General features: G+C 46.1%; 1 protein-coding gene across 2 annotated transcripts in view; it reads right to left on the bottom strand.

Annotated features, from left to right (window-relative positions):
• FAM149B1 (family with sequence similarity 149 member B1) overlaps positions 1 to 15,661 on the bottom strand; it is a 60,869-nt gene that overhangs the window by 27,538 nt on the left and 17,670 nt on the right. For both annotated transcript variants that reach the window (XM_069753340.1, XM_069753341.1), the window contains exons 9-13: positions 9,105 to 9,238; positions 7,296 to 7,408; positions 6,152 to 6,370; positions 4,652 to 4,772; positions 243 to 324 (exon numbers count right to left, since the gene is read on the bottom strand). In XM_069753340.1, coding sequence (XP_069609441.1) covers positions 243 to 324; positions 4,652 to 4,772; positions 6,152 to 6,370; positions 7,296 to 7,408; positions 9,105 to 9,238 — 669 coding nt within the window. The remainder of the gene's footprint in view (positions 1 to 242; positions 325 to 4,651; positions 4,773 to 6,151; positions 6,371 to 7,295; positions 7,409 to 9,104; positions 9,239 to 15,661) is intronic.

The following is a 15,661-nucleotide window of genomic DNA, read 5'->3' as shown; positions in this document are numbered from 1 at the left end:
TATACAAATAGTCTTGATATTTCAAGCATTTTATAAGTAGATCCTCTCAAAAAATGCCATCTGCACATACCTTAGCTGATCAAAGCCAAAAGTATCACAATGCATTCCTGGCTCCACTAACAATTCATTTTAAGACACAGAGATGGGGGGAAAACTCATTAAGTCCCACTTCTAACTAATATCAAAGAGTAGGAATGGTGGACATCTTATTATTCAAACAGAAAGCAGAATCTTTACATCACCTATTCCTTCAGAGCCTCTTCGGGATTGAAGCGGAGTTAGGTGTTTAGAAATGATAAAGGACCTTCCCATAACATCATCTGGCTGTGGAAATAAATAGCAGGTTACTGTCCCCTGACAATACCACAAAATGAACAGTTTAAAGTATACAAACACAGCAGAGACGGGATATCATACGCATGCATGGACACACTTTCAAGCACCTTTGAAATGAAAAATGATATGACCTCAACCTGTAAAAATAAAGCGGTTGGGCACAATATTTTTGGGGGTTTTTGGAGCAGAGACACCACAAATCCTCCTTGACAATGCAAAGCTCCTCAACAACTTGCTCTGAAAACTCTGCACAAAGACTCCATGTACAAATAGCTTATCTGTGTTTTTCTTGGACAGAAAACGTTCCCAATTATAGTGTAGGGGGTTCTTCAAATGTGTGTGGGGTTTTTTGTAGACTGTACGTGTGTCTGATTTTTTTTTTCTCTTTTTGCATACGACAAAAGCAAATGCCGTTGTTCAAAATGGGCACAAAAGACCAAAAATGGCTGAAAATCAGATCCAACACAATGATGAAAAATGGTCCATTTTTCTTGGATTCAAAAAATACGTCTGAATGAAGCCTGAGGGGCATTAAAGCGGTTCTCGAACCAACATTTCACAATATCTAGTGCCAAAGTAACGATGTGTTTACATGGTGTATTCATGGCTTAGAAGATTCTCCTTCTTCCTATTGATTTCTATGATTGCTCCTCGTCAGGGCAAAGTAGAAGATCTGATTTGGCTGGGTGAGAGGCTAAGACTGGAGGTAAGGGGTAATGTTCCTCCTTGTGGAGAGTGACTAGCCAGGCCTAGCATGTCAGTGAGAAGACGGATATGTCATGCATGCTCCTCTGGGAAATTAATTATGGAATTTAGCTCTCCAGGGAGGAAGAGTCTAGAACTCGAATACCACCTACTGTTAGTAGCAATCCTACAAGTCAATATCAGCCTTTTAAAGGGAACCTGTCACCCCGTTTTTTCAATATGAGGTAAAAATAGCGTTGAATAGGGCCTGAGCTGTGCTTTACAATAGTGTCTTTATTGTCCCCTGATTCCCCACCTTTGCTACCAAAATACCTTAGTAAAGTCGCCGTTTTCGCCTGTCAATCACGCTGGTCCGGTCAAATGGGCGTTGTGAAATCGCTGTTTCTCCCCCAACTCTTGCTTGTCCCTAAGAAATGTCTTCCCGTCGTTGGCGTAGTGTTTCGCGCCTGCGCAGTGCATGCCGCTCTCGCGCCTGCGCATTATGCTTTGCCCAACTGTGGGCATAGCATACAGCACATCACTGCGCATGCGCGGCTCTTCACTGTAACCTGTGTGCCCCGGAAGTCTGGATATGCAAATTTGCATACTGAGACTTCCGGGGCACAGGTTACAGTAAAAAAAACGGCGCATGCGCAATTATGTATTGTATGCTTTGCCCACTGTTGGCCAATACATACTGCGCATGCGCAAGAGCGGAATGCACTGCGCAACTGCAAAAAAAAAGCGCGATCTGTGCTATTCACAGATCGAGTTACGTCAGACACGCCGAGGAGCGGGGAGAGAAACAGTGATTTCACAACGCCCATTTGACCGGACCAGCGTGATTGACAGGCGAAAACGGCGACTTTACTAAGGTATTTTAGCAGCAAAGGTGGGGAATCAAGAGACAATAATGACACTATTGTAAAGCACAGCTCAGGACCTATGTAACGCTATTTTTAGCTCATATTGAAAAAACGGGGTGACAGGTTCCCTTTAACAAGGACGCATAGACTTGTATGGTTAATTTTGACCTATGATTTGGATTAAAAACTGACGTCTCTGTGATTTTTTTTTTTTTGCAGACACCCAGCTGTGAAACAACCCCCCAAAAAACATGTACATGTGAACCACACATTGGGCATAAAGGGTAGGTGTTCTGTCCGTAAAAAAGAAACAAAACACATCCATAAAAAAATGGATGTCCGAATGACACCTAACCCTTAAGTGAGGCATCATACGTGTTCACTTATCCCCTTCTCCTGATTGGGATAAGCAGGCTCGCTTGGTGGGGCTTGCAAGTTTATGGTCTCGACAGAAATAGCTGTCAGCCCAGCGAGCACCTGCACGGTCAGACATAGTTTGGCCCTGTATGAAGATGGTGAGTGTTTTCCAATTATGTGAAAATAAAGTATTCCTCTTTAACGTCATCTAATGATCAAAAGATTTAGACAGTAATGATTGATTATATTTTGGATTCAGACATTGGAACAGACAACACAAAATGAAAAAAGAAACATGTTGCCAATAGTGATAAATACACAGATGGAGTGAGTTTAAAGGCTAGGTGCACTTTTTCAACCCTTTTTATTGCTACAATGCATCTAAGCAGCTTTCCAAATTGCCATCTAGAATTTCTTTTGTGTACTCCGCTAATCCGCAGACCTATGTATCTCCATGGATACAGACTGCATACTAGCTGTATGTTGGCTTCTTCATTTCTGTATTAATAATTTGTCTCTAACTCTACAGTACATGATTTGGCTAAAAGAGGGGACAGAGGAGAGCGAATAACACATTACCACATAATCAGACCACGCAGAGGGTTTGTTTGTAGTCTGTAACCACAGAGACACATAGATCTGCAAAAGAGCTGCATACAAAAAATGATTGGATTTTTATTTTATTTATTTTTTTAATCGAGCCTATTTGTATAATTCTTTTGTTTTAGATGCACATAAGGAATAAAACCTGGTGGTAAAAGTGCACGTAGCTTTAGAACTGAAAAAGGAAAAGGCTGCACATGACGGTATCACGCAGGATTGTACTCACATGCCAGCGCAGCATACCTAAGGGAGCTGCTGCTATACTTTACCACTGTGTCACACAATAACTCAAACCATCTGCAGAAGTAAAACAGTTCAGGGACTTAACAGAACAGAACTTGGAAGTAATTGGTATTATATGCAATCAGCACAGAGATGGCGGCTCAAGGTAGAGTTAGTGCAAATTGATTGCACTACCTGGTTCTTTGGTTTGATCAGTAATTCATGGCCGTCAGACGGGCGCCCTGTGAACTTTATACTTCCCAGCTCTTCTTTTAGCACGATGTTATGTGATGAGATCACAGCAAGCCGGCTAATCAAAAGAGGAGCTGAGGATGCGGTCAAGAAACAAGCGGCTCTCAGGACTCCCATCCAGAGGCCACAGGCTACTGACCTGGCCACTGCAAATCCATCCATCAATGCCAATAGTAATGAGAGGCAGAGATAATCGCTGACAGCAGTGAGCAGTGTTACGGTATATGCTCTAATGTAACACCTACATGGCGTTTACATCTCTTGTCTAATTGGCATCACCAAAAATAAAAAGGCAAAACAACCATTGCCAAGTTCGCACAGTGCAGGCTCAGGATCTGAGCAGACATTATACGGACTCAGCTCATGCTCCTCTTTACTGTACCCCGTCATGGTTCTCACTCACTATACTGCGCTGTGTAATGAAGGGAATACGTGATCATGTGAATATTTCAGATTGTTTTCTTTTTCGGTGACATAGCTGACAAGTTTATTACTGAATGTAGACCAGCATGCACCCAAACTCCTGGCCAATCCATCATGTAGCCCGTCATTTCAGCTAGTGTTAGAAAATGATATGGACTTGCAGGAAATGTGGATGGCTCCCTTATGCAGAGTTTAAAAAAAAATGAAAAATGAAACCCAAACCCAATCATGCCCCTGACAATAGTTCCCAATTGTGGAAAAAAATGCACAATGAAATGAGTGGTACTCTGCCCGGCTTCATCAGCCTGCATACAGCGCTACCCATGATTGTACAGATGGTGGTCTCCCACCTTCCTAGCAGGACACCTTCCTCCCTACAGTATCATGGTTCAATATTGAGTTTATCAATGGGACAATCAGTTTCCACGCATCTCCGCCGGCTCAATGCTCTTCTCTCACAGAGGACTTCTAGGAGAAAAGAAAAGGTTCGGGCATATTGAATTTCAACATGCCTGATCCTTTATGGTACCTTGCAGCAGCATAATCCCTTCTTTCCATTGAGAACACAGAAGTTATTATGTAATGGAGGAACACCATTGAGAACATAAATGTACACACGTCACAATTTGGTGTGCCACGTTTGTTTGGCGTGTCACTGATTTCTATGCAAATCTGCATCTATATGGCACATTTTGCATAGGCACAGTATGGCAATTGTGCTGGTGGTTGCAACATCTGTATTCACAATGATGACATCCATTTCACGCTAAATATATACTGAGCCTAAAAATATTAGTTCCCGAGTGCTATCCGAAAGACACCCCCACCCCTACCATTACCATGCAATATCCAGGCTTTTATATATGCTCATCACGTAATGTCCAGAAAGCGAGACCTTCTGCACTTACTGTTTGTCTCTGTGATCCAGGCAGGTTGTGGTAGTCGGTATCTGAGGTTCCTATTGGTGGCAGGAGATTATTCCGGTTAAATGGAACAGGAGAGCAGGGCAGCTGGTCATTGGCGGTCTGACTGTTCTCCCCAAAATACACAAGAATCTGCTCTCAGTTATCAGGTACATAACAAACGGCGGGCAACCTCACCAATGGGGATTTACAAGAATGGGACACTTGGCTAGGCTCAGGGGGAGATTTCTAGTACTCAGAAAAGTCAATTAAAGGGAAACTGTCACAAGGTTTTTACCATCTAATCTGAGAGCAGCATAATGTAGAGACAGAGACCCTGATTCCAGCAATGTGTCACATACTGGGCTGCCTGGGGTAGTTTTGATAAAATCACTGTTTTATCAGCAGAAAATTATTACTAGAGGACAAGTAAACTTGCAGCCATGTTGTCCTCCATATTCATGAGCTCTGTATAACTTCACACGCACCTGATTGGCAGCTTTCTGCCTATGAAGTGTGTACATAGAAATATGCCAATCAGTGATATGGGCAGTGTTATACAGAGCTCAGCATTCAGAGGACTGGTAGATCTGCACAGGGATGTTAGGAAAACTACAGCAAGCAGCCCAAGTAAGTGACATCACTGGAATCAAGCTTTCTACCCCTACAGGGAAAGCAGCAAAAACCTGGTGACATATTCCCTTTACGACAATTATTCAGAAGTATTGAAATTGTTTCCGCTGCCACCAGGGGGAGCTCATTGCATATAGTTTAGTAGTTGAATTCTATGGGAGCTGTATAAATCCTTGTATACAGAGCCTCCCAATGAGGACTTCAGTCAGCCAGAATCCCATCACATAAAGTGATAGCATAAGGATAGGAGATTGTAGGACTGTGAGCCTGATCTCTGAGACCCCCATTGATCCTAAGAATGAAGGGGCTGCAGTGCGGATTCAGAGCCTCAACCCCTTTATAGTTTTCCCTATTAGATGTGTCATATGAGCCCCAGTCATGTGGATATTTGTGGCTGCAGCGCAGTATAAGGGCTGGGGTCCTTCATTCTTTGGAAGCTATAGGGCAGTGGTCCCCAACTCCGGTCCTCAAGAGCCACCAACAGGTCATGTTTTGAGGATTTCCTTAGTATTACACAGGTCAGTGAATGCTTGCCTGTGCAGGTGATGCAATTATCACCTGTGCACTACTAAGGAAATCCTGAAAACATAACCTGTTGGTGGCTCTTGAGGACCGGAGTTCGGGAACACTGCTATAGGGCATTAGAGGTTGGTGGTCACCAGCAATCATAAAGTGACAGCATTTCTTAGTGATATGCAGCGATTCTGGGGTCTCCATCTGAATCCCCAATAAACAGGATTCAGACAGAACACCCGACGGGGCCATTGGCTATAAGGAAACAAAGGGATCAAACGGACTTGGTGATTTTCTTTGGCAGTGGTTTTATGTCAAACAGGCAAAACGAGAATAGCACTGCATATGTATCAGACTCACAGTCGTGTCCCTCTGATGACCTCTTCCATCTTTGGGGTCCCTGACCTGGAGGGATTATTGTTGATGGGATGGAGTGTGCGAGGAGGGTTACGTCTCCTGGCAGAAGGAACGTTGTGAGACAGTGACGAGGAGCTGTGCTCCAGTGAGCGGCCCGGCCTTGGCTTCCCGGAGATCAGTGCAGCAGACGTCGGTCTCATGGGGGATTTCTCGTCCGAATCTCTACAAAAAAGGAAAGAGAATTTTTATCCAGGTTTACAGAGGACTTTTCTCTGGTGTTAACGTTCCCTGCTCCCAAATCTTGTGTTTTTTTAGTGGCTTTTTTTTTTTTTTTTTTAACTGAGGATCAAACTCAACTGGCTGATCTCAAGAAATTAATATGAAATTAACATGAGTTGTGTCACTTCATGTTAAAGGAAGCCATATTCCGAAAAAATATACCTTCTTCAGCCAGTGTATACCCATTTTCACCACCAAACTTATAAATAAGGGGCACAGTATTAAAAAGGCATGATGGTGGGCACTGGTCAAGAGGCTCTTCAAAAGAGGAGCAGGAACTGAAAACATTTTGGATGAGACTGCGAAATTCATTTTCCTTAAAAATCAAATGTACTTAAAGGAACCAGTAAGTAAAAAACAAACAAACAGTATTTACCTTCCTATATAGTGTTAATCTGAAGGTAAATACCATTTTAAGCCTGTGCAGTAAATGTAATTGGAGGGGCGGCTACAAGAAGAAAATAAAGGTCTATTCTCCCTGCAGCTGCTCGCTCCCAGTGATCAGTCAGCGCACAGAGAGAGCCCTGTAATCACTGCTCTGTGACTGACATCCTGCTCTGCAGACATCCTGCAAATACAAGGCACAGCAGGATGTCAGTCATCGAGCAGAGCAGACTGTGTAGTGAGTGTTGACTGTTCTCTACCATTTTTTTTCAGACAGGTTCCCTTTGAAGGGGTTGTCCACTACTTTGATACTGATGGCCTTAGGATAGCTTATTAATATCAGATGAGAGGGAGAAACACCAAACATGAATATAGTGGCACGTTCACTAGATAGATTCACTTGTCAGTTGCTAATATTTGTAGAGAAAGTCTGTAGCTCAGACCTGAACACTGGGCTACAGGAGTGCTGACATGTCCTACTCACAGGACTTTCTCCATCAGATGTGCATTCCTCTGCTGTAATGGGATTCCATGAATCATCATTAAATCATTCAGGTTCCGTTGATGAATGAGACTTCCCACTTGAGAACGATTCGCCTGTAAACAGTTCCAAACAATATTTTAGTCTTTGACTTAAGTGGGCAGCCTGTGCAGACTATGCGTTTGCTATTTTAACCCCTGAAAGCAAAATTACATACATGTACGTCAGCACTGATCTTATGTGTGGAGGTGGCTCAAGAGATGGGCTTCCCTCCATATACTGTAGATGCCGGCTGTGTTACGCAGCTCTTTCTTACGTGTCTTTAACAGCAGCGGCCGAAGTTGAGCTCCTCTCACTGCAGTTAACCATTTATATCCTGCAGTCAATACATTGCATTGGCTCCACCAAGTTCTGCGGTGCGCTCGGAAGCCACTTATGGGTTACCATGATAGTCATTGTCCAGCATGAAGGCCCTATAGCCCGAGATTTACACTATGTACTGCAATACTGTTATATATCATTACATGGCAGAAGCAAGCAGATAATCACAGGTTCAAGACCCTAAGCCCACTAAGAAATAAATTAGGAAAAAATGTATGTACAAAAAATTCCAATCACCCCTCTTTTCCCCCAATAAAATAGAAAGTAAAGAAATTAAATAAGTATATTTTGTAATATTTCACATCAGTAAAAGTCCAGTCAATAAAAATGTATAACCCATATAGTAAATGCCAAAAAGAGAACAAAAAAAAAAAAAAAATCAAAAAGCATGCAGTATAAGTGAACGTAAAATTGAAGGTTCAAGCCCCTAATTAAACTAAAAATAGAAGCAAAAAAGGTTTTTAAAAAAAAACCTTAAAAAGTGCATTATATATGTATACACACACAATATATAGCCACAATACTGCTATATCAGTAAAGAATATATATATCTTATGGCTCTTGGAAGGAGGGGAGGAAAATGTGAAACCGCAAAAATGAAAAATCGCCCTGGTGTTAAGGGGTTAAACAATATCTTGCTGGATGTCTGCAGTCACCACCAGAAGGAGCTTCATGCTGTTTTCCACAGTGTTCGGTAAGCTCCCTCTAGTGGTGGCTGCAAGCAGCCAAAATACCTTGGGTCATAAGTATCACTAATTCTTAGCGCAAACTTAGATTAGACAGTGTTCCAGTGCGCCAAATCATATCATAGATTTTTCATGCAGCTTTATTAAAAAATGATTTTAAGACTGAAAGTTGGTTTACTTTATGCCAGAAACGTGTGCCAAAATTTGGGTACATTTTTTGGCGCATTGGGCAACACATTAAGCCATGCCCCTTTCCTCTGATCTCACACCTTTTCCCCGGCTAGACCACACCACCTAGTTGGAAAAGCCGTAAAAAATGTCAAAAACACATCATACCCATGGTGAAGGTCATGAAAGACAGCGGTTTTGGTGAAAATAATGCCAGAATTCTGGTGTATTTGATAAATCTGCCTCCATGTTTTATATTTGAATCCATGCAGGGGTTGAACGTTCTGTGTTTAAAAAAAAAAGCAAATCTCTGACCTCTATAAAAGTTTGTAAAGAATCCTTCTTTTCAGGGGTCATGACGGAAACACCCTACGCAGAGCACAACGGGTGGGAAGGAGTGTGCACCTAGTAGAATGCTTACGATAGCAACACAATTTCCACATGCCGATCGAGGGGTTGATAGAGCAAGTGCTGCCACAGGTGTCACGAGTGGCTTATCTACTTTTTCCTACCCTCTGACTGTACAGTTGATTCACATTTACGGCCATCTTGAGGCTCAAAGGGTAAATTCTCTTACCAGATTAGGAGAGATAGGGGGGATTTTGGAATGTGAGACAGGAGGGAGAACCAATGGAAGACGCTGGAGTGGAGCATAGGGGTTGAGCGTTTCTATTCTTGTGGTCTTAATGGCTATGACGTGCCTGTCGTCATCTGAAAAAAAAATCAAGACAAGAAGAATTACTATGCAGGCAAACAGTACATGCAATATGATATGCAGTGGCATGTAGAAGTTCTGGCACCCCTGGTCAAAATTACTAATTGTGACCAGTTAAGCAAGTTAAAGATGGAATAATCTCTAAAAAGGCCTAAAGTTAAAGATTACACATTTCCTTTGTATTTTAGGCAACAAAAACCCCACCTATATAAAAATTACAAAAAAGGGAAATGGGCCGATGGAAATGTTTGGGCATCCTTGTAGATTTGTGTGCTCAGATAACTTTGACCAAAGTTTCAGACCTTAATTAGCCTGTCGGGGTTATGGCTTGTTCACGATCATCCTTAGGAGAAGCCAGGTTATGCAAATTTCACAGCTTTACAAAAAGCCAGCCTCCTCTGTGTGACAAAAAAAACGCAGCCATGGGTTCTTGTAAGCAGCTGCCTAGCACTCTGAAAATGAAAACGGTGGAGAACCACAAAGCAGGAAAAGGCTATAAGAATATAGCACAGCGTTTTCAAGTTGCCTTTTCCTCAGCTGGAAATGTAATTAAGAAATGGCAGTTAACAGGAACAGTGGGGATCAAAATAAGGTCTGGAAGACCAAGCTAAATTTCAGTGAGAGCTGCTCGTAGGATTGCTAGAGAGGCAAATCAGAATTCCCGTTTGACCTCAAAGAGCTTGAGAAAGATTTAGCAGACTCTGGAGTTGTGGTACATTGTTGTACTGTTCAGAGACACCTGCACAAATATGGCCTTCATGGAAGTCATCAGAAGAAAACCTCTCCGGCATCCTCACCATAAAGTTCTGTATCAGAATTATGTAAAAGATTATCTAAACAAGCCTGATGCATTTTAGAAACAAGTCCTGTCGACCGATCAGGTTAAAATAGAACTCTTTGGCCACAATGATCAATGTGTGGGGAAAAAATGGCACAACATTTAAGGAAAATAACATCTTGCCAACCATTAAGCATGTGGATGGATCAGTCATGCTTTGGGGTCGTGTTGCAGCCAGTGGCATGGGGAACATTTCACGGATAGAGCGAAGAATGAATTCAATGAAATTTCCACAAATTCTTGATGCAAACATTACACCATCTGTAAAAAAGCTGAAGTTGAAAAAAGGACGACTTCTACAAATGGATACTGATCTTAAACAAGGGTCAAAATCCACAATAGACTTCCTACAAAAAAGCGCTGCCATGATCCAGTTCTGAGATTATGTTCAGCCCTCTTGTCTCTGGACTGGTCATGTGGGAGTTAATCCTCTCTGCCCCTGAGCGGGCTGCCATGAAGGAGTATATCTCCGATAGTCTCCGCAAAGGGCACATTCGGCCATCTGTCTCTCCTGTGGCTGCGGGGTTCTTTTTCGTGAAGAAAAAGGATGGTGGTTTACGCCCATGCCTCGATTTTCGAGAACGTAATAAAAACAGGATTTTTGGTTGCTTACCGTAAAATCTGTTTCTCGGAGCCTTCATTGGGGGACACAGGAACCATGGGTGTATGCTGCTGCCACTAGGAGGCTGACACTATGCAAATAAAAAAGTCAGCTCCTCCCCTGCAGTGTACACCCTACCGACAGGAAGTAGGATATTCAGTTAGTGAGAAAGCAGTAGGAGAAGCAACGTGTAAAAGAGAAAGAATAATAATATAATATAATAAACTTTATCTATATAGCGCCAACAAACTCCACGGCGCTTCACAGATCAACAGTTTCAAACACTCAAAGAGTGTTCAAAGAACTCAAACGTATACTGTAAACAGAGCTGTTCAACTTGGGAGGGTGCTGTGTCCCCCAATGAAGGCTCCGAGAAACAGATTTTACGGTAAGCAACCAAAAATCCTGTTTTCTCTATCGCCTTTCATTGGGGGACACAGGAACCATGGGACGTCCCAAAGCAGTCCCTGGGGTGGGAACAGCAGAAAAACTCCATTCAGGTCGGAGGAATCACCACTGCCGCCTGCAAGATCCTTCCGCCTAGGCTGGCAACTGCCGAAGCGTAGGTATGGAGCTTATAACCCCTTGGCAAAGGAGTGACCGGAACACTAGGTTTCAACCCTAGCAAAGATGTAGGGCGGATGCCCCATGGTGTACCGCCCAGGAGGCGCCCACTGCCCGGAGCAGAGTGAGGAGTCACTCTGTTCTTGATCCGGTGAGCCTCCAGAATGGCAGGTCTGATCCAGAGAACAATCGTAATCTTGGAAGCCGGCAGGCCTCTTGGCGTACCGTCTGGAATGACAAAGGACAGACCTTCTTCCTAAAGAAGGCGGCCCTACACAAATAGATCCTCACCGCCCTGACCAGGTCTAGCCTGTTCAGAGAATGCCCCAGAGAATCGATCGGAGCAGGACAAAGGTGGGAAGGACGATCTTATTCAAGTAAAAGGAGGACACCACCCTGGGAAGAAAAGGCGACGAAGGCCGTAAAACTACCCTATCCTGGTGAAAAACCAAGAAAGGGGCGATAGGAGAGAGCCACCAACTCCGAGATGCGTGGAGATGGCCACCAGCAAAGCCACCTTGCAGGACAGAGCAGACAGTGAGGCTCATGGAGAGGCTCAAGGGAGAAAGTCCACCGAGCCTCCAGAACAAGACTGAGGTCCCAGGGATCCACGGAAGTGTGGTAAGAGGGAGCCGCATGCGCTACTGAAGAAAGGTCCTGATCTGAGAACGGGACGGATATAAATCTTCGTACCGTGATAGCCAGTAGCAAAGGACCTCTGAAAAGGGACTTCAGAAAAAGGATGGAAAGGGTTGCTATCTGACCCTTCAGAAAACTAAGGGCAAGGCCAGCATCAAGTCCCACCTAGAGAGAACGGCCAAAAAGGAAGGTTTCAACAGCAAAGCTGTTAACCTGAGACACCAAGAATTCTGCGGCAGATGGGTCCCTAGTACAGAAGATCTGACCTGACTGGGGCCTCCAGTGAGAGTCCGCGAGGAGATAAACGATCTCAGCGAACCAGACCTTCTGGGCCAATCTGGTGCGGTCAGAATGACCGGCACCCCCTCCGCATAGATCTTCAACAGTCTGGGAAGAAAGGGGAGGGAGGAACAGAAAGGTAAGTACAAATGGCGACCCAGGAATGGTCAAGGTATCGGTATCCACCACAAGAGGATTGCGGAGTTGGAAACAAAACGGTGGACTCTTCCTAAGCAGTCGGGCCGCCAGGAGATCGGTGTCTGGAATTCCTCATCCAAGGAAAATTTGAAGGAAGACCTCCTGAGTCGGGACCCCTGTCCTGCCGCAAGGCCCTCACGGCAGAGAAAACACTGCGGCCTAGTTGTCCACGCCGGGGATATACACTGTGGATAGTGCTGAAACCGTCGCCTCTGCCCAGAGGATCCTGGATACCTCCGCCATAGCCAAGAGACTGATTCCCTCCCTGGCGATTGACATAAGCCACAGCCGAGGCATTGGACGTCTGGATTCTGACTGGCAGACGTCTGAGAAGCCTTTCCCAGTGACTCAGGGATAGAAGAAAGGCCCCTCTCTCAATGGTGTCGATCGGCGGAGAGGACCCTTGCTCCGACCAACGCCCCCTTCAATGACGGATGGCGAGAAAACGCACCCCAGCCGGGAAGGCTGGTGACCGTCGTCACCACCTGCCTTGGGGAGGACCGGACATGAGGAATGAGAGGGGATGACAGCCACCAGTTGAGAGGCTATTAGAATCTGATGGAAAGTCGGATTGGAGGGTCCAGAGACAGCACAGACGTGTCCCACTGAGGAAGGATGGCCTGCTGAAGTGGTCCCAAGTGGAACCGCGCAAAAGAGAACGCTTACGGAGCTGTCACCATGCCTCACAGGACCGTCGTAGCTGAACGGAAGGAAGGCAGCCGAGGGCCCTGCAGAGAGCGAACTCTGTATGGAGAATTGCCCGCTTCTCAAGAAGAAAAACCCCTAGCGATGTCGAACAACATGCCTAAGAGGACGAGACGCTGACTCGGAACAAGACAAGACTTTGTTCTGTTGGCCAGCCACCAGAAACAGGACAGGGAGTCTAGGACGATGGTCAGACCCTCGGGGCCTGAGAGAGGGGCAGAGGCTTGATGAGGATTACTTCAAGGTATGGAATGAGCACTAAGGCCCCTGATCATCAAGGAAAATCAGGACATGGAGCAAGGCCTCTTGGATATCCGTGTAGCACAGGAAATCCTGTGGGTCCATGGAAGCCAGGACTGAACAGAGGAACTTCATCCTGAAATGCCGCATGCGGAACCTTCTGTTCACCAAGTTCAGAGACAGAAAGGGTCGAACTGCGCCGCTCTTCTTCGGCACTACAAGCAGGTTTGGATAGAAACCTGGGAAGCGTACCTGCTGTGGGACGGAAACAATAACCTCCGAACAAAGAAGGAAGGTAATGGACGCAAAGAAACCCAAGATCAGAGGAGGATTTTTAGAGGGCGGGATTCAAAGAAGCGATTCCGGGCCGCTAAGCGAACCCTATCTTGTATCCAGAGGATACCACCTCCCTGATCTAGGCGTCCTCCACCGAAGCTAGCCAAACATCCCTGAAAAAGGCAGGAGATGCCCGCCCAAACTGGAAGAAACGCTGGGCCGTTAGCACGAGTTATTATGCCGGAGAAGATCTGCCAGGTCTAGGCCTGGTGGACCAACCATGGGAGTTGCGGGCACACCGGGAAGGGATAGGCTTAAAGGAAAGCCTTTTCTCTAGCCAGACGAGATCGCAGTCTGTGTTAGCTAGAGGAATCTTCCGACGCCGCAAAACAGCGAAGGGACAAAGGGAACTCGTGCCTCCCGTGGCATCATTAATAATTTGTTCCCTCATGTAGCCAAAGAAACAGGCCCCCCGGAAGGGCTGTGTGTAGAGCCGAATATTCCGTCGGATGGCCACCATAATGCTGGATGCGTGAGCTGCACAAGCTGCGCATCTAGGGAGGCAGATACCAAATATTTCCCTGCATAGGAAATCCGGTCCGTCAGGTCGGCTAGCTCCCCCGGAGGAGCTTCAGGCGGGGTGCTCTTACAAGGCTGTTTGGTCCATCTATCCATGGTCCCTGAGACCCAGGTAGAGGCAATGGCCGAGGCACAAAGTAGAAGCAGCCGTTACAAAAGGCTGATTTTTCCAGCGGTTCTATAAAAGTATCCTTGGAACCCGTGCCAAGCTGATAGACAGTCTGGGAACTGACGAGTCCAGAATTGCCCGCTTCCTGCCGAGGAATCAGTCCAGTTAGCGATGAGCTCAGGAGAGAAGGGATATAGGATGCCGAGACGCTTCCCTGTCTGCAAGCATCTGGTATGGCTCGCATTTCTCCTGGCAAGTACCACCACCTGTTCAGCGTGTGTGGGGCAAAGGTCCTGGAAAGTGGTTTGACCGTCTAAACGAAAACCGCCTATTCTGCGGGTTCCGTAGAGGTATCCATGATGCTTAGGGTCTGGTTGATCGCATCAATAAGGCTATCCAAGTCTGAAACTTCCTCTGCAAACATGACCGAGGAAGCCCGTCTCTCTCTCGATAGAGAGGAGGATCAGGAAGAGGGATCTCACCGGTCCAGACCGGAGGGCAAGATGGAGCGGGAAAGACAGGTGTCAGACGTCCATGGGGTTGATGGTGGACGTCATGGTCTCCTCCGACAGGCTCTGGAGGGCGAGTGGGTGGGGAATGGAGCTGGGACCGAACCTCTAAGCACGCTTGTGTGCTAGGATCATGGTCCTGCCGTCGGATCTATAAAGATACGGGGTGGCAGTACACGCCGTACTCATAGTCCATAATGTGGGATTGCAGGTGTGACTGTTCACCCTGTATCCCCCTGTTCTGTATCTCTTGTAGGCTGGACGGAGAATCCTGTGACCCACTAGCGATTGCGGACAGGCACGGATACCAAGGTCGTGACATCCTGGTGAGGTCCGCCCCAGACTGAGACAGAAGGAAAACCCACCCAGGGATACGGGTCTCGGCCTCACCCGGGTTAGGGACTCCTGGACAGGGAGTTGCTGCAGCTGACAAGAGGAAGCAGGAGGACGGGGACGCTCTCCTTATAGGGTTAGGCCTGGGAGCAGACCCACTAAATGATGTCCGAAGGTTAGGGAAACAGGAGAGGGGAGTAATAGGCTGCATAGCAGAGCTACTCACAGTAATAGTAGGGTCCTGCAGACTGCTCCTGGCTGTAGCTGCGACCGGCATCATGGCACAGATCCAGGGCACCAGCGATGAGATGGCAACCTAAGGAGGATGCAGGGGACCCCGCCGGAGGAAACGTGTGCTGGGGAAAGAAAGGGCCTGGCTGCAGTCTGGAAGAACCGCAGAAGGAGACCGCTGAAAAGGGTGCTGGAACGTGCGCCCTGCTGCGATGTGGCGCTAAGCAGCGGTGTAGCAATCATGGGCCCAGGAGCACCAAGATGGCGCCGGTGGGCGGGGAGAAAAGAGATTGTCGGGCGGGAGAAAGCCCGCCCGAA

This window comes from Ranitomeya imitator, chromosome 2 (assembly GCF_032444005.1).
Source record: "Ranitomeya imitator isolate aRanImi1 chromosome 2, aRanImi1.pri, whole genome shotgun sequence".
NCBI lineage: Eukaryota > Metazoa > Chordata > Amphibia > Anura > Dendrobatidae > Ranitomeya > Ranitomeya imitator.
The sequence above is the reverse complement of the archived record's forward strand: the minus strand, read 5'-3'. Positions and strand labels throughout refer to the sequence as shown.